Here is a 21,247-nt window from a genome sequence, read left to right as displayed (position 1 = left end):
TGAACCAGACCTCTGGGCCCTGTGTGGGGTGTGAGTGCTGTCAGAGGAAGGAGGCATGTGTGTGATAGCCCACGTGCAGAAAGACTTTCAGAAACACCAGCGGTCTGGCGCTTGGTCTTGGATCCCCTTTAGGTGGGTCAAGGAGGCCCTTTCCTAGGCTGCTTGTTTCCGGAGAACCTCCCCACCTCTTCCCGGCGTGGTGGCTGGGGTCCCGGGACGTCCGCCTACAGCAGAGGAGGTGGGCTTGGCCCCTGGCTCGGGGGGTGGCCTGAAGGAGCCGGGTACACCTGGGAAGGAGAGTTCCTCACCCTCCTGAGCTCAGGCACCTCCAGGGACCCGTGGCCGCCAGCGGGGCAGCCGCGGGCTGGAGGCCGCCCAGTCCCTGGGTGAGCAGCAGGCTCCCTCCCACAGCTAGCCCCAAGACCGAGTGCGTGGCCACAGACCGCGTGGCTGCCAGCGCCAGCCCGGGAGTCACATCGGCATGAGCTATGGAGGCAGGAATGTGACTGTGGGAAACCCAATGCCCCGGGCCTGGCCTGGGGAAGAGTGTCAGTGTGGAGTGGGGGTGAAGGTGGGCGGGTGGAAACCAGACCGTCAGCCGCCCCTGCAGCCTGGCTCTGCTCAGGCTTCCGTCCTAGTGAGAGCACAAGGAAGCCAGCCCTACTTCTCCCAACGTTGCCCTGCCCTGGCCTCACTCCTGTAGCCAAGTCTTCCCTGATCTTGGGGGCGGGGGGTCAGGCCTTCAGCGTGCTGCTGTTCCCCCTGTTCAGCACCCTTCTTTTTTCTCCTCCTCCTGGAAGCCTTCCTGAACAGGGGGCCCACTCTGTTCCATTCCGTCCTACAAATGGCCCCTTCTGGGGGGTAAGTGAGCCTACATCCTGCTCTTCCTCGGGTGACATCTGACTCTGAGCGCCAGGAGAGTGTGAGGTGCTGTCGGATGCAGTTTCTTTCCCTTTGCCCGGGACCGTAGACCTGAGCGCTGTGCACATACCTTAGGGTGGGGATGCTGGTGACTTGTGATGTCTTCACTGGATGCTACTAAGTGCCAGACGCTGGGCTGGGTGCCGGGGGATGAAGAAATGTGCGTGCCTCACACACATGGACGGATGCATGCAGCAGAGATGTCTGGAGAATCTGGGTAGGGGCTGCTGACGAAGGCAGGGCAGTAGTCTAGGAAGTGTCCAGGCCTCTGAAGACTGAGTTGAGGAAAGAACTCAAGTTAGCTTGTCTGGAGGGCATTCCAGGTGGTGAGCACAACCAGTGCCAAGGCCCTGTGGCAGGGGGATGGTGGTGGATTCCAGAGTTAAAGGGTTCAGAGGACCGGGATTAAGACGGGGGAGGTATTGCTTAGCATGAGACTGGTGAGATGAAAGAGTTAAACTGGCACCGCTGAATCTGATTATGTGCCAGGTACCTGTCCAGGCTGCGGGTACATTTCATTTAATTTCCACCAGTGGCTCTCAGCTGAGGACAATTTATATCCCACACCTACCCCCAGGGGATATTTGACAGTGTCTGGAGATATTTTTGGTGATTACAGCAGAGAGCTGGGGGCAGCTATGGGCATCTAATATGTAGCTTCCAGGGATGCTGCTAAACATCCAATGCACAGGACGGCCCCCATAACAAAGAGTTATGCAGCCCCAAATGTCAGCAGTGCCAAGACTGGAAACCCCTGCATTTGCCTCAGTAGCCCATCGAGGTGAGTGTTACCATGATGGTCACTTCACGGTGAGGAATCAGTTTCAGGAACTGGACTTTCTGGTGGCATCCCCAGCTGCCTCCTCTGACCCACGTGGTGAGCTCCAGGCACCTTCCCCCCACCTTCCCAGTGTGTGACGTGCAGCTCGATGCCCAGGGGCTGACAGCCTGATGTTCTTGATGTCGAGCTTCAGGGTCTGTAAAGTGAGTGAGTTGCCCTGATGGTCTGCTCTGCGCACGGGCACTGTAGTGTCAGGGAGCTGCAGGGCGCTCTTCTGCCGCACGGTGGTTGCTTGTGCGTGCCGTAGTTTGCCTGCGTTGAGGACAGAACAGTGACAGTCCCTGTTGTGAGGTGGTAAGGTGTTGGCAGGATTCCGAGGTGAGGATGGATGCCAAGGGTGGCAGCTTGGGTCATCCCTGCTGAACCTCCACTGGTCTTCGCTTCTCCTCTCTGCCGACACCATTGCTATCTCAGGGTATCCATCCCTCAAATCAGTCTCCACCCAGAAATTTTCTTTAGCCCCAAATAATTCTCTCCAGAAAACGGGTGGTTATGAGATAGGAGATGGGGGCTCAAGCCTGGATTTTATTCCTTGATCAGTAAATGTTTGCTGAGGGCTTCTCCATGCTGGGTGTTGTAGCAGGCTCTGGGGACACAGCAGTGCCCTTGTGAAGCCTGGATTCTACAGCCTGGAGAGACAAGAAACAAAAATGTTCATATAGCAGACATGCAGGGTGGTGAGTGCTGTGAGGAAAAGGAGAGCTGAAGAAGAGAGTGGAGGGCTGCTTTGTGGGGTTGGGGTGTGTGGGCTGGGTGTGTGATGGTGTGGCTGTGAGCGTGGCTTTTGACATTTGGACGGGGGTGGCCTCTCTGGGGAGCTGACATTTGATGTCTCCACAAGCAGCAGTACCTCTTTTTCAGCTGGAATGTGGGAAAGACCTGGCACAAAGCACGTGTTTAATGAACACAAGCAGAATGTCAGAGGGGAGGGCAGGCGGGCGGGAGATGCTTCCCAGAAGTTCCCAAACCAGCTTTTCATGAGGCTGCATGGTTTGCTTTGAGAGAAATTCCCTGAACGTGAGCTGTGCACGTCCACAGCCGAAAGTACTCTTCCAAGTGGAAAAAGCGTGACGTTGGATTACCTGTGTTAGTGCGCAGGTTGATCCCCTGACCTGGGCGATGGGCTGGCCTTCATCGTCAGCTCTCCCCAGAAAGGTGTGTGCCCATGCCTTCATCCCTTCACCTTTCCTCCAGTTACCCCTGAGCACCACTGTGGGTGAGAGTCCCGCTGGGTACACGGTGGGAACTGCCCAGAGCTCTCTGTGAGAGGGGCAGAGAAGGAAAATAGAGCTTTACAAGGGAAGGCGGTATATGTAGTAAGGGTTCTGTGGGAGCACCTGGGAGCACCTGGGAGGCGCCCAACTCCCAGCAAGGTGACCTTGGAGGTGAGACTGGACATCTGAGGAGACAGGCAGAGAAAGAGTAGAGCGGAGGAATCGCTGTGCAAGAGGCCTGGGGTGGGAAGGGGGCCCTGGGGGTGGTTTGCACGTGGAGGCAGCAGGGCTCTGGGCCTTTGGGAGTGAGTGTCCTGACCGTGGCAGACTCAATGCAGAGGCTGCAGCCAGACTGGGAGGAGGGCTGGCCCCTACTCTGCTCCCAGGGTCTGAAGGGGACGCGTGAAGAGCCCAGGTGCCCCGGGAGGGTCATGGGGCCGGAGGATGTAAAGACACTGGCTGCTGTGTGGGTAGAATTGTGCCCAGTGTGAAAATCAGGCTGACTTCAGGACTGGAGCTCCTCGGGGGCCACTGAGCTTAGTGGGGGCCCCTCAGCCTGGCTCAAGGTGTGTCTGTCGCCCTGGTTGTCCCAGCTTCTTCCCGCCCTTGGCAGCAGGTGGGGGTGGACAGAGGCCCTGTGGACCGGGGTGGACAGCTGCGGGCCCCTTCTGGAGGCTGGGCAGGTGGCAGCGCCTCGGCAGCGAGAGGGCCGTATCTGAAGAAGTGCGGTTCTGCCTCTGAAGGGTGTCACCGTTGGTGCCAGGGCTGCCGTGGGCCAGGACTGAGTTGCTTCTGAGGCACCAGGCCTGGCCTTCGTGGAAACCCCAGGGAGGAGGATGCTTTCTTTCATCACAGGCAGGCAGCCGTGCCTTTGGACGGAGACCCAGAAAGTGCTGCCAAAGCCCTAGGCACAGGCCATTCAGTGGGGGCATGGATGGCCCTTGCAGGCCCCCGGGGGGAGAGGACTCATGGGGCCTGTGGCCGCCAGAGGTGGCTTCCCTCCTGACACTCCCCTCAGCGCCCTACTTGCGAGTGGAGTGCGTATGTGTGTGTGGCTGGCTGAGATGAGGGGCTACAGAATCCCTCCAGACTTCCCCCGCCACCACCCCAAAGTGTATGAGCTGCTGGAGGCGCTGAGCCCTGTGGCACCTGGGGGCTGGTCACACCCTGTTCCTAGCTTCCTGGCCTGCTTTCCTGGGTGTCCCTGCACCTGATGGGCCCCGAGTCGGGTCCCACCTGTGGCCTTTTAGACCCTGTTACCAGACCCATTAGCTGTTGGACTTGGCAAGGGTGGCGGGGCCGGGCTCACACCTGCCGAGACCGAGGACTGTAAATGTGGTGGCTTTGGGGTTTTCACCTGTATGCTGTGTGACACCCCTCCCTGCCCTCCTGTGTGTGCGCATGTGTGTGTGTGCGCATGTGTGTGTGTGCGCATGTGTGTGTGTGTGTCTGTGTGTATAGAGAGAGACTGCTTGACTCACTGATTTTGATTTCTGCCCAGGACGGTGGCTTTGTGCTGAAATGTCCACTTTTCCCACTCCTGGAATAATTTTGACCAAATACAGGATATATGAATACCACCCCTGAGCACAATTACTGACTTCATAGTTTATGACCTCTCCCCTCACCCCACCCCACGCTTCATTTCTCTCATAAGATCATTAATAGCAAATATTTATTGATTTATTACGTGCCAAGTTGTGTGCCAACACAGCATATAATTCATCTTCTTAACAATCAGGCAGCCCCATGAGACAGACATTGCAGAACTCTCCCACGCTTACAGATACCTGGGGCTTCCCTGGTGGCTTAGATGGTAAAGAATCTGGCTGCAGTGTAGGAGACCCAGGTTTGATCCCTGGGTCGAGTCAGGAAGATCCCCTGGAGAAGGAAATGGCAACCCACTCCAGTATTCTTGCTTGGAGAATTCCATGGACAGAGGACCCGGGTGGGCTACAGTCCATGGGGTCACAAAGGGTAGGACATGATTGAAGGGGACAGGTATCCAGGGAGGCTTCTTGGACCAGGGGCCTGAAGCTAGGCCCTGAGGGTGGGCATGGTTTGGAGTGGCCGCGCCTCTTGTATTTGGAGGTGCGGGTGGGGGTGGGGGTGTAGCTGCAGGGCCTGGGGGGAGGTCGAGACTCCTGGGAGCTGGCTGCTGCTAGGTAGAGGGCAGTGTGGCCCAGCAGAAAGGCCTTGGGGAGTGGCTATTCTGGGTGGGCCTGGGTGGGTTGAAAAGGCCATGGGAAGGGAGGCTGGGTTTTCTTTCAAGGGTGGGCGTGCTTGGGTGTTGGGAAGAGGAACTGGGGCGGATGACAGTGTGGGGAGAGGGGAAGGGCCAGCAGAGGGAGCGGGTGGCAGAGGAAGGCTGTGCAGCTCTCCCTGGCCCTTCTGCTGGGCTCCTGCCACGAGAGGCTGGTGGAACTGGTGTCCTAGAAGGCCAGGTCTGGAAGGGCGGGCTGCCGTGTGACGGGCACGTTTCCTGTTTTTTTCCGGGGGCCTTGACTCCTGCTGGGGCTCATCCTCGAGGAGGGGCTGCCATGTGGCAGAGGCGGTGGTGGAGGGATGCAGGGCACCGGGCCGTGTGGTCCAGGGAAGGCGATTTATGGCCCCGTGGTCAGCGAGGACAGGGGCGGGGACTGGGCATCTAGCTTGATGCAGAGCTTCTGAGCCTGAGTGTAGATGCCCCCACCCCCCACCATGCCCTTGTCCCCAGGCTCGGCTCCTCTGACCCTTAGCACAGTGGGAGCTGGTAAGAGATGAAAAGACACAGCACAGCTTCTCTGCAGAGCTGGGGACCCAGCTGTGTGCCCGTGTGTCCCCACACCAGCCCTGTGTCCAGGCAGGGGAGGACAGAGATGCTGTTCGAGGCCCTCCAGACTTGGGCTCCCCATAACCCCTCACCCTGGGCAGACCCCGATGGATTCCTCCCCACTCCCACCCCCACCCCGGAGAGCCCCTGAGTCCTTCCTCCTATCAAACTCTAACCTCTTGGGCTGGAACAACTCAAAACCCCCTTCTGGCTTGTCTAGTCTCCACTAGAAAGGGAGAGACTTTTCCCTGTGGACTCGACAGTGGGATCTGGAGTGAAATTAGCGCTTTAGAGCCTTGTCTAAAGGACCCTGGAGACCTGACTATCTGAGCCGGTCTCCCCACCACCCCCAGCCTCTGGGGTCAGAATCTGCTGTGACCAGCTCTGTGTCCCCAGGGTGGCGTGGTGGATGACAGGAGTGAAGATTCCGTGTCCGTCTCCACCTTGAGTTTTGGTGTGAACAGACCCACGATTTCCTGCATCTTTGACTGTAAGTGATGCTTGGAGGCATCTGTGGGGGTGGCACGGATGGGTCCCTCTCACGCCTCTGGTTGTGTGGGTTACGTGGTCAGGTGTATGTGCAGGGGCTGTGGAGAGCTGCGTCTGTGTTGCTGGGTCAGTGTCGTGTGTGTGTCCGTGTGTGGTGTCCGTGTCGACGCTGAGCCTGAAGTCCAGCGTTCAAGGCGCGGTGCATTCTGGCTGTCCCTGTGGTTCATTTGACCCCTTCCCCCTTCCCTGCCCCTCCCCAGTGCTCACCAGGGCCCAGGACGCATTGTTCTGTGGCTCCGCCTTTGGGCTGTGGTCTGCTCTCCTGATCCTGAGAGCCTAGCACGTGTAGTCTATCGTCCAGCCCCTCTGTCCACTGCTTTCCTAGAGACACGTTCCATCCTCCAGCCCCAGATCCTGTCACCCGCAGCCCCTCACTCGGCATCTGTTTCTTCTCTGGTGCAGATGGGAACCGCTACCATCTACGCTGCTACATGTACCAGGCCCGGGATCTGCCTGCAATGGACAAGGACTCTTTTTCCGGTAGGTGGGGGGAGTGGGGAGAGCCAGGGGCCAGGAACTGAGAGCTGGGAACAGAGTCGTAGGGCCTTCGGCCCACAGGGAACGTGGCCTGGGCTTCCCCTGATCGAGGGTGGGCGCTGTGTCTGTTCGGTTTGTGGAGTTAGGGGCTGCTGTAAGCCCACTGTGTCTCTGGGTTGCAGGGGCCTCCTTGACCCCTCTGTCGGGTTTGGCTGTACTGACTGTCGCCCCCTGAGAGCCCCTCTGGCCTTGGCCCTGGGACACCCCTCTTTCCTGGTCTCCTGCAGCTTTCTGCTCCATCTGTTCCTGCTAACCACTTCACTGCCCCCTGAGCCTGATGCCCCCGAGAAGTTCCGTGTGTTCTCTTCTTTGGACACTAGGGTCCCCCTACCAACCCAGGAACTGCTCATGTCAGGGAAACTTCCAGGTTTTTAGTTTCTAGAAGCCCCTTATACGCAGCTGTGTTTTCAGTGTCTCCTCTGGAAGACTCAGTCACCGCAGTTCATCTTGTTCCAAACGAACTCCTTGGGCCCCCTTCCCCCAGATCCAGGCCCCCCTTCACTTCCTCCCTCGGTCCTGGCATCGCTTCGATGTGCCTGTACTGCCCATCAGGCTGGAAACAAGCAGGTGCCCAGCTCTGTTGATTCTGGCTCCCGAGTCTCGGAGACTGTTCCCTCCTGTTCAGCATTGTGGCTGCTGTCTCGCACTGGCCATGCCCTTTTATCTGAGCACGCTGGTCATTTCCTGGCCTCCCTGTGACCTTCCACACCACCCCAGACAGATCTGGTCCTGTCACTCTCCTGATTTCAAACAGATCCTAACACACAAATGGACTTCTTCCCTGGTGGCTCAGATGGTAAAGAATCTGCCTGCAATGTGGGAGACCTGGGTGCGATCCCCAAGTCAGAAAGATCCCCCGAAGGAGGGCATGGCAACCCACTCCAGGCAAGAATTTGCCTGGAGAATTCCATGGACAGAGGAGCCTGGTAGGCTACAGTCCATGGGGTCACAAAGAGTCAGACACAACTTAGTGACTAACATTTTCACTTTCACAACACATAAATCCAGAACTCTTTAGCCTAGTGGACAACTCCTTTGTGATCTGACCCTGTGGACCTCGCCAGTTTCATCTTTTCCTAGGTCTCTCTCCCCTAGGCTCTGGCTGTGCCGACTCTTGTCAAAGCTGTCTAGCTCTTCCACGTTCCTGGCCATTGTGTCAGTGCCTGGAACACAGTCCCTCCCTATTCTTGGTCCAGTGAACTCCCACTCATCTTTCAAGACCCAGCCCACATGCCCTCTGACCCTTCTCCAAGCCGAGCTGGTTGTTCCCCCGTCAGTACTTGGTTAGGACCTTGCCAGCGCCTCTCCCAGAGCCCTTGCCCCCTGCACAGGTCAGTTGCCATGTATCTCTGCCACATTCTTCCCTCCATGACCCTGAGCTCCTCAAGGAAGAGACCTTGACTTACCTTGAACCTGTAGCGCTAAAGAACTAACACTGACTGCTTACTCTGAACCCAGGCACTTTACTGGTGTTATTTCATATAACCCTTACAACTCTTCTATGAAGTAGGCATTTAACATCCCCATTTTACCAACCAGGAACCTGAGACTCAGGTAGGTTAACCAAATTGCTTGAGCTGAAATAGCTGACAAGTGATGTGCTCTGCTTCCAAACGCTTGGTGCTTAGTTGGGTGAACTGAGCTCCTCTGGGAGAGTGGCCTTCTGTTCATAGACTGGCACTCAGCTCACAGCCACCCATCCATGCCCCTTTCCAGGTCTTGCTCCTCCCCAGCCTGGGGAGCGACCCTGGTTCTTCCCCGGCAGCGGTACCTCCTCACCTTCCTCTCCTCTCAGTGGCCTTTTCTCTAGCTCTGTGCAGCTGGACGTGGGGTGGATGGAGCAATTTCTCTTCTGTGCTTTGGGTTCGGGGTGCTAAGAGAGTGTGCAAGTGCAGTGCAGGGGCGTTGGCAGGTGGGAGGCCGATCTCTGCCACTGCAATTTCCTGGGAACCACGGCCAGGATGCTTTCTGACACTCAGCACCTACCCTGAGGAAAAGAGAAGTGGCCTAATTCCCAGTCTTGCTTCCTCTTCCTTCAGGGGAGAGTGTGGGAGGTGGGGGTGCAGGTGTGGGAGGAGTGAAGTGGGGTGCAGGTGGAGGACCCCTTCTCCGTGGGCCATACTGTGGCAGACATGTAGGAGGGGAGCTCCTCTGGGGGACCTGCACCTCTGGGGACGGCAGGCAGGGTCAGCCTGGTACCGCCCGCAGGAGACGTCACACTTTCCATCCTAGCTCCACCCCCGCCCCCAAATAAACATCCCTTGAGCTTTGAGGGCACTGCCCAGGGCTTCCTCGGAGGCCACTGCTTCTGAATGAAAGGCCTGATTGAGCAGCTGCTGGAAAGGAAAACAGCAGCCAACACGGGTGAACCTATAAAACCCAGAGTGTTTATTTTCACTCCCAAACCCTAAACCAAAGCAATTTCTCCCCTGGAACTGACCCTGGGGTGGCTGGCGGCTGGAGGCTGTGCACGGCCACCGGCTGGCATTTCTCAGAGGAAACTCCTGTGTGGATCAGGCATGTCTGGGGCCGGGGGAGGGTCCAGTGCGGCAGAGTGTGTCACTGGTCCCACCTTCCAGCCGGTCTGCTGGTGTCTGAGGCTGTGAGGGCCCTCCTTGGGAAGCCCTCCGGCTTTTCTCCTGGTGCGGGCTCCCGTGGCTCTGGGCTGTGACCTCTGCTTGTCCCTTGTGGTGTGGCCTTGGGACTGCCCCAAGGTTGGTGCTGTGTTTGTTTCCTTCTCCTTGGCCGAAGGTGTGGGGACATACAGGAATTGCCCAGGAAACACTTGTTGAGTGACACTGAACTCAGGTGGGGAGGGAGCTTGTGGCGATATTGCCGTGCAGGGAGGCTGAGGATTTTGCCTCAGTGGGGTTTGCCTGGAGGGCCGGCACATATCCTCTGGACCCCTGGAAGGGTGTGTGTGGCCTGTGTTTGTGTGGTTATGAGTGTGTGTGGCCAAGGTAGGGATTAGGTATAAAAAATGTGAACTGATGCTTACTTCAAATGGCTTACATTGGGATAGGGTTGCCACTGCTGGGTGAGCATCTGGACTATGAACTGGATCTATTTAGAATGGAGAAGATAGGACTCCAGACCTAGAAACCACATGTCCTTAATGCCATGCGTCATGGGCAGCAGTGTGGCTCTAACCAGTGCTCAGAGCTGAGTTGCTCATCACTGTGGACGGATATTTCTCAAAGAGGCTTGGGGAGGACACCGTTTCCTTTGCCCAGTTATACTCCAGGGAGTTCTTCTCTGCTTTCTCCCCAAGCCTGGAACCACCCGTGTGGTTTGAGGGAGCCACAAGCTCTGCTTCCAGAGCTGCCACCACGATGGAGGACCCCTGGGCAGCTCATAGTCCAGGGCACCGCCCTTGGATTCAGGCCCCAGAAATTCCTCCTTGCAAGTGTCGTGGGTCAGTGGGCTCAGGGGCCGGGCTTGGTTAATGAAGAAAATGAGAGGCTTGTGGATCAAATGCCAAGTTATTAATTTATGGGGGTGGGGTGTCTGCCAACAAAGTAGAGAGTCCAGTGCTCTCTTTGCTGGCCTCATGGTTCCTGGGAGGTCACATGCTAGTTGGGTGGTCCTGAGGGGTGTTGATGCCAGGCCAGGCCACAGTGAGGTCTGCTGAACGACAGCTGCCCCCTGGCTCAGGTCACCTCTGTGGGCCCCCCAGGCCCAGACTCTGTCCTGAGTGGGGCTGAGGAGTCCTTGCTTGTGGGCTTCCTCTGTCTGGACTCCAGTCACAGCCCACCCCCCTCTTCTGAAGCACAGCTTTCTGTTAAGTTTGGCTCTGGCTGGGGGAATTCTCCCGATGAGCTTAAGAAGCTGTTTTCCAAGGTGCACTGGAGGCTTGTGAAACGCTCCACTTAAAAAGGGTTCCTGAGTGAGAGAGGCTGGGAAACACTGCACGCTTAGCCATTTACCGTGCACAGTGGCACCGAAGGCTCTGGGGTGGCTGCAGGAAAGGAGCCCGTGCAACTTGTTCAAGCTTCCTTCGTTCCCCCGAGAACTCGCCTTGCTTAGAGCATATTTTGGGAAACAGTGATCGACAGGATTCAATCCAGCTAGCTCAGTGTGAATCTGGCACCGTTTGTGGTCTGCCCACCTGCCTTCTCCTTCGTCCTCTATTCCTGCAGCCCAGGGAGCTCCCTTCCTTGCTGCAGACAGGCTTGCCCATGCTGTCCTGGGTGCCTGGATGCCCCCTTCTCCTTGGTCTGTCTTCGTTACCTCCTTATTCTTGACACTTGGGAAGGCCTCCTTTGGAAGTATTGACTTGAGGCCACCGGGCTCCACAGCCTACTGCAACCCCTAGTGCCTTGAACACTTTGCTAGGAAGCTGCACATCACTTGGGTTATAATTGATGTTTAGTTACCATTTCTAAGCAGCAGTCATGATCTTAAGAGTCTGGAGCATGTCTCATGCGCCTTCATATTCAAAGCACTGTGCTTATCTACCACGTGCTGGTCAGTCAATAACTGTACATTGAACGAGTGATGGATTGCAAATAATGCTGGAGTGAACATCTTGGTTCATATATTAGCTTTTTGGTTAATTTGGATGATTCCCAGGAATATGGGAAACGGGGTGTAAACAGTTTTATGTTGTTCAGGGCATACGGCCCAATTGCTTTCCTAAAGGGTTGTTGAATTGCTTCCAGCAATAAAGGAGAATACCTATTTCATCAGCTATTCGCCAACACTGGGTTTTATAAATCTAAACAAATTTTTCTTAATTTTATACGAAAAAATACTGCTGTATTGTAGTTTTTCTTTGCATTGCCTTGCTTACTAGCAATCTACTCCACCCTGTCTTAAGGGGCCTTTTACCCTGATCATGACAGGAAGAAGGAGCACTGACTTGGAGTCAGGGAGTCTGGTCCCAGGCATGTGTGAGCAGGCACTGGAGACTTAGTCTTTCTGAGGCAAAGTCCCTTTTTCTGACAAGGGGTACAACGCCTCCTGTCCTGTCCCTCACCCTGGTGGTCTGAGCTGTTGGAGGGAGTGTATTGTGACTGGAGAAGGGTCCTCCTCGGAGCTCCAGGAATGTCGCAGAGATTGGGGCACAGGGCTGCAGGTCCAGCAGTCAGCTGTCTGGGGCCTCCCACGGTGTTGAATTCCTGTAGAACCCTTGTGTGTTCTTGGCTGGAGCTCCCTGGACAGCCTGTGGTCCTCCAGAGCTCCAATCCAGCTTCCGCCTCAGGGGGATCTCCATGCGGCTTGGCAGGTGAGGCTGGAGGTTGATGCTAGCCCTTACCTACCAGCGTGGCCCTGGGAAGAGCCGGCCTCTCCCCTGCCCTCCCCCTCTTCTTGAGACCTGCCTCTCCCTCCTCCTGGCTTTCCTGGAAGAGGCTTGTGTCTGTGCGTCTGTCTGGCTTCCCTTCATCTGACCACCTTGCTTCAGCAACACCCCAGCCCCCCTTGTTTCTCTTTTGTCGAGGGGCTGGGCCCTGTGTGGGGAGAGGCCAGGGCCCGGCACACAGTAGCCCAGTGTCTGAGGCCCCAGGCCTCCAGGCCCGCTCCTTACAATGCCTTTGTTGTGTGTTTTTTCCTCCCCTGGGCGGGCGGGGCGCGCGTGTGGGTCTGGGTGATTTTTGTTTGAAAGCCGCCCCCTCCCTTCCCCCGTGCTGAGCTCATTGCCTGCGCTGATGGGGCTGCTGGAAGGAGTCGCCTGCTCGGGGGCCAGCGTGGGGGGTGCTGCCAACACCAATAGAGCGTGCCGGCCGCCACAATGTGCAATTGTGATCTCTGTGTAAACGCGGCCGGTCTGGGGCCCCGTGCTTATAAAAATAAAGCGTTGGGAAGCACAGGGGGTGGGAACAAAAGGGGCTTTTTCGCTGGCTCTCTAATATGGTTTTATTTATCGGAACGCGCCCTCTTTCCTTTACTGGAACCGGGGAGAGGTTCTCTGCCGAGCTTGGAGCTGATGGTATCACAGCCAGACGGTTTCATTAAACGCACAGACGCCGCTGGGCCCTGCCAGGGGCAGGAAGGGAATAGCTCGGGCAGCCCTGCCAGGCTGGTGCATGGGAAGGGAGCCCCGTGCCAGGGAGGCCTCCACCAGGTGGAGGTGGTGAGAGGTGGACACGTCTCTCCTGCCCCTTCTTCTGCCAGCGTCCTCCCAATGCCCTCTTCTACTGCCAGAGTCAGGTTCAAAGCTGATTTCCTACAGGAAGCCCTCCAGGATTCCTGTAGGAATTCCTCCACCCCACTGTGCTTTTGTGCCTGAAGGTTGCAAACTGGTCTTAGCCTGGTAGCTGCCTCCCATTAACCAAACCCAGTGTTGTTTGGCCAGTGAGTGCCCATAGCCTCCGCCTCCTAACTCAGATCCCCCTGTCACCCTTAAAACTAGCCCCTTAGGCAATAGCCACAATCCTGTACCCTGTCCCTTGATGGGAGTCCTCCCATGCTCACGCCAACTTTTCCACCTCCTCGATGGTCACTGTCTGCCGCCTCCTGTGCTGTGGCTGTGGACTGCCACCTGGTCTCTTTATAGACAGGGATCCTGGCTTGCCCGTCCCCATCTCAGCCCCAGAACCAGCTGGACATCCGGGCACTAGATGTCTGGTGTTGAGGCCATCTGAGGTCACACTGGGGCCGTCCTGTGGGGTGCAAGGTGCTGCGGGGTGGAGAAGGTGCCAAGTGTAGAGGATATGTGGCAGGGCATTTGGGTTCTGCCCTGCCAGGCATGGAGCATCCATCCTCCTGCACCCTCAGACTTCTCTGTCCACGTGGCCTCAGCATCTGGCGCTTTGAGTCTTACAGAATGGCAGCACACTGGACCTTGGCCCCTGATGAGAGAAGCTGGGAGAGCCCCTCCTCCCAGCCTTTCGCTCCTGTCCCAGGTTGTATGCACTCAGTCCCATGGCCCTTTGCTGCCTTGGTTCCCACGTGTAGCCCTGAAAGGCAGCATCAGCACCACCTGGGAACTTGTTAGGAATGTCAGTTCTCAGGCCCCACCCCAGACCTGATGAAGGAGTCTCTGAGGGTGGGGCTGGCCTTCCAGGTGATATCTCTGCATCCTCACGTTGGAGAACCACTGCCCTAGAAATTTCTCTAGTGACACCTTGGGACCCGGCAGAGGGATGACTCCTGGTGGGTCCCAGGCCAGCATGACTGGAGCTGGCAGGTTAGAAAGGAGTTTGGAGGTGGCAGGGAGCTGCTGGGATCTTGAGGTTCTCCTCATTGCCCCCCAGCTCTCAACAGCCCTCGAATCCCTTTGTTTCTCTTTAACTCCCCCACCCGTCTATGCTGCCACCCCCTCTGCCTGAACCCTGGCAGCAGGGTCATAACTGGTCTCCCTGCACCCACTTGTGCCCCTTCCAGCCTGTTCTCCCGTGACAGCCAGCAGAAGCTTGCGGAAATGCAGACCTAGGCATGCCAGTCTACCTACCGGCACCTCCCTCTGCGCTCTACTCTGCCTCTATTGATAAGGCTAGATTCCTCTCTTACACACGACTGTACCTCATTGCTATTCTTCAAAGCATGATCAAAATGGCAATTTTATGGGTTTTTTTTTTTTTTTTGCATAGATTTTTGTATTGCCCCAGATGTATTATCAGTCTTTATCACCTAGCCCCGAGCTTGGCCTGCAGAAGGCACTCAGTAAAAGCTTGCAGGATGAGTGTCGATGATTCCAAACCATCTTGAAGATATGTGTGTGTGCATGCTAAGTTGCTTCAGTCGTGGCCCACTCTTTGTGACTCTATGAACTGTAGCCTGCCGGGCTCCTCTGTTCATGGGATTCTCCAGGCAGGAATACTGAAGTGGGTTGCCATGCCCTCCTCCAGGGGATCTTCCTCACCCAGGGATTGACTGCATCTTGTATGTCTCCTGCATTTAGCAGACGATTCTTTACCACCAGCGCCACCTGGGAAACCCTGGATGGATGAATGAATGAGTAAATGAATGCACCGTCCAGGCTCTCACCTCCTCCAGCTAGACTTTTGCCCCCAGCAACCGGTCCAGAAAGGAGCCCAGAGGGGGAGCTCTCTAGATCTCTGGGCCTGCTCTCCTGGACCTTGGCCCCATCTCCCTGCGGTTGTCACCAGCTTGGCTCACAGAAGCCGGGGGTGGGGGGAGAGCCCCCCTGGGACATGTCTCCAGCCTGGACATTGCTGCTGCAGGGCGGCAGCCACAGCCCTGCTTCAGCTTTGTGGCCACATGACTCCTGAGCGGGCGACTCTCACGGTCTCTGCTGTGTCCTGTCTCCCTTCCCTGTGCCCGGCCCACACAGATCCCTATGCAGTCGTCTCCTTCCTGCACCAGAGCCAGAAGACGGTGGTGGCTAAGAACACCCTGAACCCCACCTGGGACCAGACGCTCATCTTCTACGAGATCGAGATCTTCGGCGAGCCGAGCAGCATTGCCGAGCAGCCGCCCAGCATTGTGGTGGAGTTGTATGACCACGACACCTATGTGAGTCTGCCCGCCTCCCTCGCCCAGCCCTCACTGGCCACCCTCTCCAGGGCCCAGCACCCAGGGGGAGATGCTGCTGTGAGGGATGGGTGCCCCGCCAGATGGGCGCTTCCCAAGGCTGGGGCTGGTGGCTTCTCCCCGACCCCACAGGCTGCAGAGTGGTGAAAATTTCAGAGTAATTACACATGAATTGCTGGCAAGTGTGCTGGGCCCATGAGAGAGAAAAGGGACAGATCTGGCCAGAGTGCTTTGCTGTGGGTTGGGAGCCTGGGTTTTCTCTGTTTTTAGCTTGCTTATAAGATCCCAGTTGGGTTCCCCCTCCTCATTGGAGAGCTGCATTGACTCCACACATTGTACTGGGCTGAGTGGCCCCTCATGTGGGGTTCCCAGTCCAGATGAGAGCCGGGGCTCAGGGGCCGCAGGGCAGGGGCTTCTCCTGAGAGCCGGGGCTCAGGGACCACAGGTGGGGGCTCCTCCTGAGAGCCGGGGCTCAGAGGCTGCAGGCAGGGGCTCCTCCTGAGAGCCGGGGCTCAGGGGCCACAGGCGGGGGCTCCTCCTGAGAGCCGGGGCTCAGGGGCCACAGGCGGGGGCTCCTCCTGAGAGCCAGGGCTCAGGGACCACAGGCAGGGGCTCCTTCTGAGAGCAGGGGCTCAGGGACTGCAGGCAGGGGCTCCTCCAGGGAGCCGGGGCTCAGGGGCCCCCAGGGAAGGGGCTCCTTCTGAGAGCAGGGGCTCAGGGACTGCAGGCAGGGGCTCCTCCAGGGAGCCGGGGCTCAGGGGCCACAGGGCAGGGACTCCTCCTGAGAGCAGGGGCTCAGGGACTGCAGACAGGGCCTCCTTCTGAGAGCCGGGGCTCAGGGGCTACAGGCGGGGGCTCCTCCAGGGAGCCGGGGCTCAGAGGACACAGGGCAGGGGCTCCTCCTGAGAGCCGGGGCTCAGGGGCGGCAGGCAGGGGCTCCTCCAGGGAGCCGGGGCTCAGGGGCCACAGGGAAGGGGCTACTCCTAAGAGCCGGGGCCCAGGGATTGCAGGCAGGGGCTCCTCCAGGGAGCCGGGGCTCGGGGGCCGCAGGCGGGGGCTCCTCCTCACAGCAAGGGCTCAGAGGCCACAGGGCAGGGGCTCCTCCTGAGAGCCAGCTTGTGACACAAGCTGGGTCCTTTCTGGGCATGGAGCAGGGGGTGGTGCTCTCCTACAGAACCTGCTGCGCTGCTGGGAAGGCTCTGTAGGCGTGCTTCCCAAATGAGGGCCACTTGCAGCGTGTGCTGCTGAGCAGTTGAAATGTGCCTAGTCCAACTGAGAAGACGTATTTTCTTTGTTTTTCAGTTTAATCCACTAAACGTAAATTTAACTGCTGGATGCTGGTGGCCCCTGTATAGGACAGGAAAAGTTCAGGAGGGAGAGAGTGGTGGGCTGGAATGTGACAGGCTCTGGGGAATGTGAGATTGAGGTGTTGGGATGAGGCAGGGGGTATTAGCACAGTACGAGGGAGGGCCAGGGTGGGGAGGGAAGAGCAAGGAGTAGAGGTCAGGGGATTGGAGGTGTAGTGGAGTCAGGGAAACATTTTATAAAGGAGGGGTGGGATGCTACTGGGAGAGAGAGACACGAGGTTGGCCAAGCGGCCCTGCCCGGGTTGTGGGTAGCAGTGGAAGAAAGGGAAGGGGGCCGAGTTTCAAAGATTTTTCCAGAAAGAGTTACCATGACTGGGTAGGATGGTGTGATGACTGGAGGGTGGCTGAAGGGGATGCCAGTGAGGGCACCCCCACCAGGTGACAGCGGGCAGCGCGGGCCTGGACTGGGGAGGCCGGCCTGCTGGCTCTGCCCTTGGAAGAAAAAGCTGGCTCCATGGGGGCTGAGCCGCTGGAGGAAGGGTCTTTTGGGGAAGAGCTCAGGGCCTGGAACCTTGGGGGCAGGAATGAGTGGGAGGCGGCAGGACTGCAGGGTTCTGGGCCAGGGGACGTCACAGAAGTAGGTGCAAGTGCTGGCATGGGGCGGGCGGGAGGCCGCCGGACTTGTCTCGCTCTTCCCATAGCACCTCACCTCCACTTCCACCAATGTCACGCAAATGTCACTCTCTCCCCTTCAGGCCAGTGCCTGCGAGGGACCCCAGTGGTAGAGCACCATGGCCTCTCCTGGGTGGGTGGGCCCCGGGGTCCTGCTTATTGATAACATAGTCAGATGAAGCTGTACCTGTTGGCAAATATCTGTTGCCCTGAGCTCCTGCAGTCCTGGCTGCCCAGGCTCTGCAAGGATGCCCCTCCTCCAGCCTCTCCATGACCCAGTGACTAAAGGGCAACACTGAGCCCAGGGGAGCCTCCGGGACCCTCCCCACCGCTGTGGCTGGTGCCCACTCTGAGGGTCTGTTCTGGATTCTCCCTCACTGAGGGGGCCATCTAGCTGGTGACCACTCCAGATGGCTCTGGACAATGTCCCCAGCAGTGAGGTGACCACAGGTAGGGATGCCTCCCAGGCCTGGCCGGGGTTTTTCTGGATGAGTGCCCTTGGGCAAGCCTCCAGGGCTTGTGACGGCTGCAGCACCATCTGGCTGAGACCCAGGTGCTGTCTGTGGCCCCTGTCCTGGGGAAGCTAACCGTAAGGCTGGAGTTCACAGGTCAGCAAGGTCCCAGGGGTCCACATCAAAGGGCTGAACTTGGGCAGGGCTGTGGGTGATGGCTGAGAAGAGCAGAGTGCAGCAGGGTAGGGGAATGGCCAGCGTAAAGGCTGGGGTGAGGCCAGCTGAGGGCAACAGCTAGGGTGGAAGACGTGTGGGAAGGGATGAGACAGGGGCGCGAGTGGGCTCCAGCGAGCGGCCCTTCCACGCCAGGAGGGCTTCACACCTCAGCCTCTAGGCACTGTGGGTCATGGAAGGCACAGAGCAAAGGAATGAAAAGATGCAAACTTCATTTTAACAAGATGCATTTAATTTGATGAGTATGATCACAGTCTCCTCATGTGGAAACTGGAGGAGAGGGGGTCTGAAGGTGAAATGAATAGGAGAGACAAAAGTCCTGGGAAATGTCAAGCACTTGTATTGCTGAGGACATTCAGGAAATGCTAGGTGGCTATCACTTTTGACTCTAATGGGCTTAGAGCTTGGTTAAATTGAAGCAAGGTGAATGCTAGCTGGACAAACAGAGGGCCTCTGTGATGGGAGTCAGCTCTAGCAGCAGTGGCTTGGGGCCACGCTCATGTTTTCCTCACATCCTTCTAAGGGAGGCAGAACTTACCATTTTGCACCAGGGGCTGCCCTGACTTCTGAGGCCCTTTCCAGTTCAGGTGGCCAGGTGTAGGTCTGGTGACAACTCTGAGGCCCCCAGACCTGGGGCTGGGGGACGCTGACTCTCCTTTCTCCACGCTTGGTCTAGGGTGTAGATGAGTTCATGGGACGCTGCATCTGCCAGCCGAGCCTGGAACGGATGCCCCGGCTGGCCTGGTTCCCACTGACGAGGGGCAGCCAGCCCGCCGGTGAGCTGCTGGCCTCTTTTGAGCTCATCCAGAGAGAGAAGGTGAGGCTGGTCCACGTCTGGATGCAGGAGGCCCGGGTCAGGAGCGCCTGGCCGGGGAGGGTGGGAGGCCCAGTGAAGGGATGGTCTGATGGAGGGGAGGGGCCTCGGATACATTCTTCTTCCCTCACCAAGGGCCTGCGTTTCGCCTAGAGCGCTGAAGGGCCACCTCTGGATCTTAGGCCTCCTGCCGGAACCAGTTTTGTCCATCTTTTCTGAACCCAAATCAAGACGTGATCTACACTGGGGCAGAAAGTTGAAATCTGAACTGTGTTCAAATGTCTGAGTCCTCTGGTCATTGCATGCGTTTTTCCTGACACAGTTTCTGGGAGAAAGACCTCTGTCCTCTGCTTAGGGGGCCTAACTGTCCTGGGGAAGGGGACTTCAGGGACAGGGCAGGACAGGCCGTCTGTTCTAGTGCTGGCTCACCACGGCCTAGCCGTGTGACCCTGGCCAGCCACTTCCCTGCTATAAAATAGGGGGTTTGGGTTAGAGCCGTGTCTTCAAATTTGCTCTTGGTGTGATGTGAACCTCTAAAGTGTAAGTTGGCCAGAAGTGAGGCTGCTGTGGTGGAAGTGTCTGGAGGGGACATGGCATACTGCTAACCTGGCTTCCCCTGCACCTGCCTACCAGGCGCTTCCCAGGAATCCCGAGGCTTTCCAGGAATAGTCTGCAGATCCTGGGACTGTCCAATCACAGACATATTCCATGAGTGTCAACTTGTGGTTGGGAATGTGTTTGCTTGGCTAGGGCAGAAAGGATGCTGGTGGGGCCTTGGGTGACAGGCGCCTAACCAGAGGTCTTTTTTTCACCCTAGCCGGCCATCCACCATATTCCTGGTTTTGAGGTAAGGCTCACTCTTAACTTTGCTTCTTCAAGCTCGCCCCCTCCCCGTGTTTGCAGCCCCCTCCCAGGCTAGGAAGGGCAGTAGGCACATGTCACCACCATCCTGCCTTCAAGCCGAGGAAGGTGTGGGTGAGGTCTTAGGGGCAGGGTGGGTGGGGGCTGGGGTCCCTGCCTAGCTCAGGCTTCCCTGCCTTTTTTCCCTGAGAAGTCCAAGGATCACAGAAGACTCAGATGGAAGGGACCACATCGGTCATCCAGCCCAGTGGCTGTCCGCTGGGCTGCGTGTTGGAATCCCTTGGATAGATTTAATACTCACCAGTGCTCAGTGCCAGCACAGACCAAACGCAGTACAATCTTTTGGGGCTGTGGCTCAGGCACTGGTATCATTCAAAGCTGCCCTGGAGATGGAACTGTGCAGCCAGAGCTGAGAACTGTTGACTCAGGCCAGTAGTTCTTAGCATAGCATCACCAAGGTAGGTATTGTTAGAAATGCCAAACTGGGGTCCCACTTTGGACCTACTGAAGCCAACTCTGAGAGGCAGCGCAGCACCTTGGGTATTTTCGAGCCCTCCAGGGGCTTCCCTTTCAGAATCACTCACCTGTCAGAAAGTCTGATCAACTGACTATAGTTCCCAGCTCAGTGTTCCCACTGAGATCCAGTTTTCTTTCCTCTGCTAGTGATGGGGACTTGGTTCCCATCACCCTCCTCCCTTTCCTTTTCCTGAGGGTCATGAAAAATGTACACCTTTTTCTGGTACCCGGGCTGACTTGATTTGGGAATCGTATACTTGGCCGAGGGTTGCCCAGCGGCAGCTTTGAGAGCCTAGGCAGTTGGGCTCTGTCCAGATGCCTCCCTGCTTATGAGGCAGGGAAGTGAAAACGTTTAGTCGCTCAGTCGTGTCCGACTCTTTGCGAGTCCGTGGACTCCTGCCAGGCTCCTCTGTCCATGGGATTCTCCAGCCAAGAATACTGGAGTGTGGGTAGCCATTCCCTTTCCCAGGGCATCTTCTCGACCCAGGGATCGAAGCTGGGTCTCCTGCATTCCACGCAGATTCTTTACTGTCTGAGCCACCAGGGAGGCCCAGAGCGGCAGGGAGCCCAGACACATTTGCAGGTAGTTCTGTATAAGACCTCCTCCCATCCCTTTCATCTCACTCCCTCTCCCGCTCCCTGTCCAGTCCAAGCGCCAGCTCTCAGGTCCACCAGCCCTGCGCATCAAGCTGCTCCTCGGTTCTCCAAGTCCATGGCTCCAGCAGCAGCTCCAGGGATCAGCCCTGACTGCAGCCTAGGACTGACGCACAGGGCCTGGGACCCCCCACCACCTGTCAGTCAGTCAGTCTCCTTTCTTCTGTCACTTTTAGAGATGCCTGGGCTCTAGGGTCACGTTTGGCCTCTCCTAGCAGTTTCTCTGCATCAGCGTCTGCTGTACCTTCTTTCTTCATTGCAGGGACCAGACAGAGAGTGTGTCTGGGCAGCACACCCCCCTCACCCTAGATGGGAAGCGTTTTCTGTTGGCTCCTTTAGGGGCATATCTGGCATGCTGGGCTCTGCCCCAGCCTAGTGCTCCTTGTCACTAATGGTGAACTTCTTTCCTCTGGCTCTCCTCCCTCCA

General features: G+C 57.4%; 1 protein-coding gene across 23 annotated transcripts in view; it reads left to right on the top strand.

The window, feature by feature from the left end:
* The window catches only part of DYSF (dysferlin), a 225,932-nt gene that overhangs the window by 125,764 nt on the left and 78,921 nt on the right, over nucleotides 1–21,247 (top strand). For all 23 annotated transcript variants that reach the window (XM_018055066.1, XM_018055062.1, XM_018055052.1 and 20 more), the window contains 5 exons: nucleotides 6,185–6,278; nucleotides 6,740–6,817; nucleotides 15,111–15,292; nucleotides 18,652–18,792; nucleotides 19,607–19,636. In XM_018055066.1, coding sequence (XP_017910555.1) covers nucleotides 6,185–6,278; nucleotides 6,740–6,817; nucleotides 15,111–15,292; nucleotides 18,652–18,792; nucleotides 19,607–19,636 — 525 coding nt within the window. The remainder of the gene's footprint in view (nucleotides 1–6,184; nucleotides 6,279–6,739; nucleotides 6,818–15,110; nucleotides 15,293–18,651; nucleotides 18,793–19,606; nucleotides 19,637–21,247) is intronic.

This window comes from Capra hircus, chromosome 11, assembly GCF_001704415.2.
Source record: "Capra hircus breed San Clemente chromosome 11, ASM170441v1, whole genome shotgun sequence".
NCBI lineage: Eukaryota > Metazoa > Chordata > Mammalia > Artiodactyla > Bovidae > Capra > Capra hircus.
This window is presented reverse-complemented; position numbering and strand designations above follow the sequence as displayed.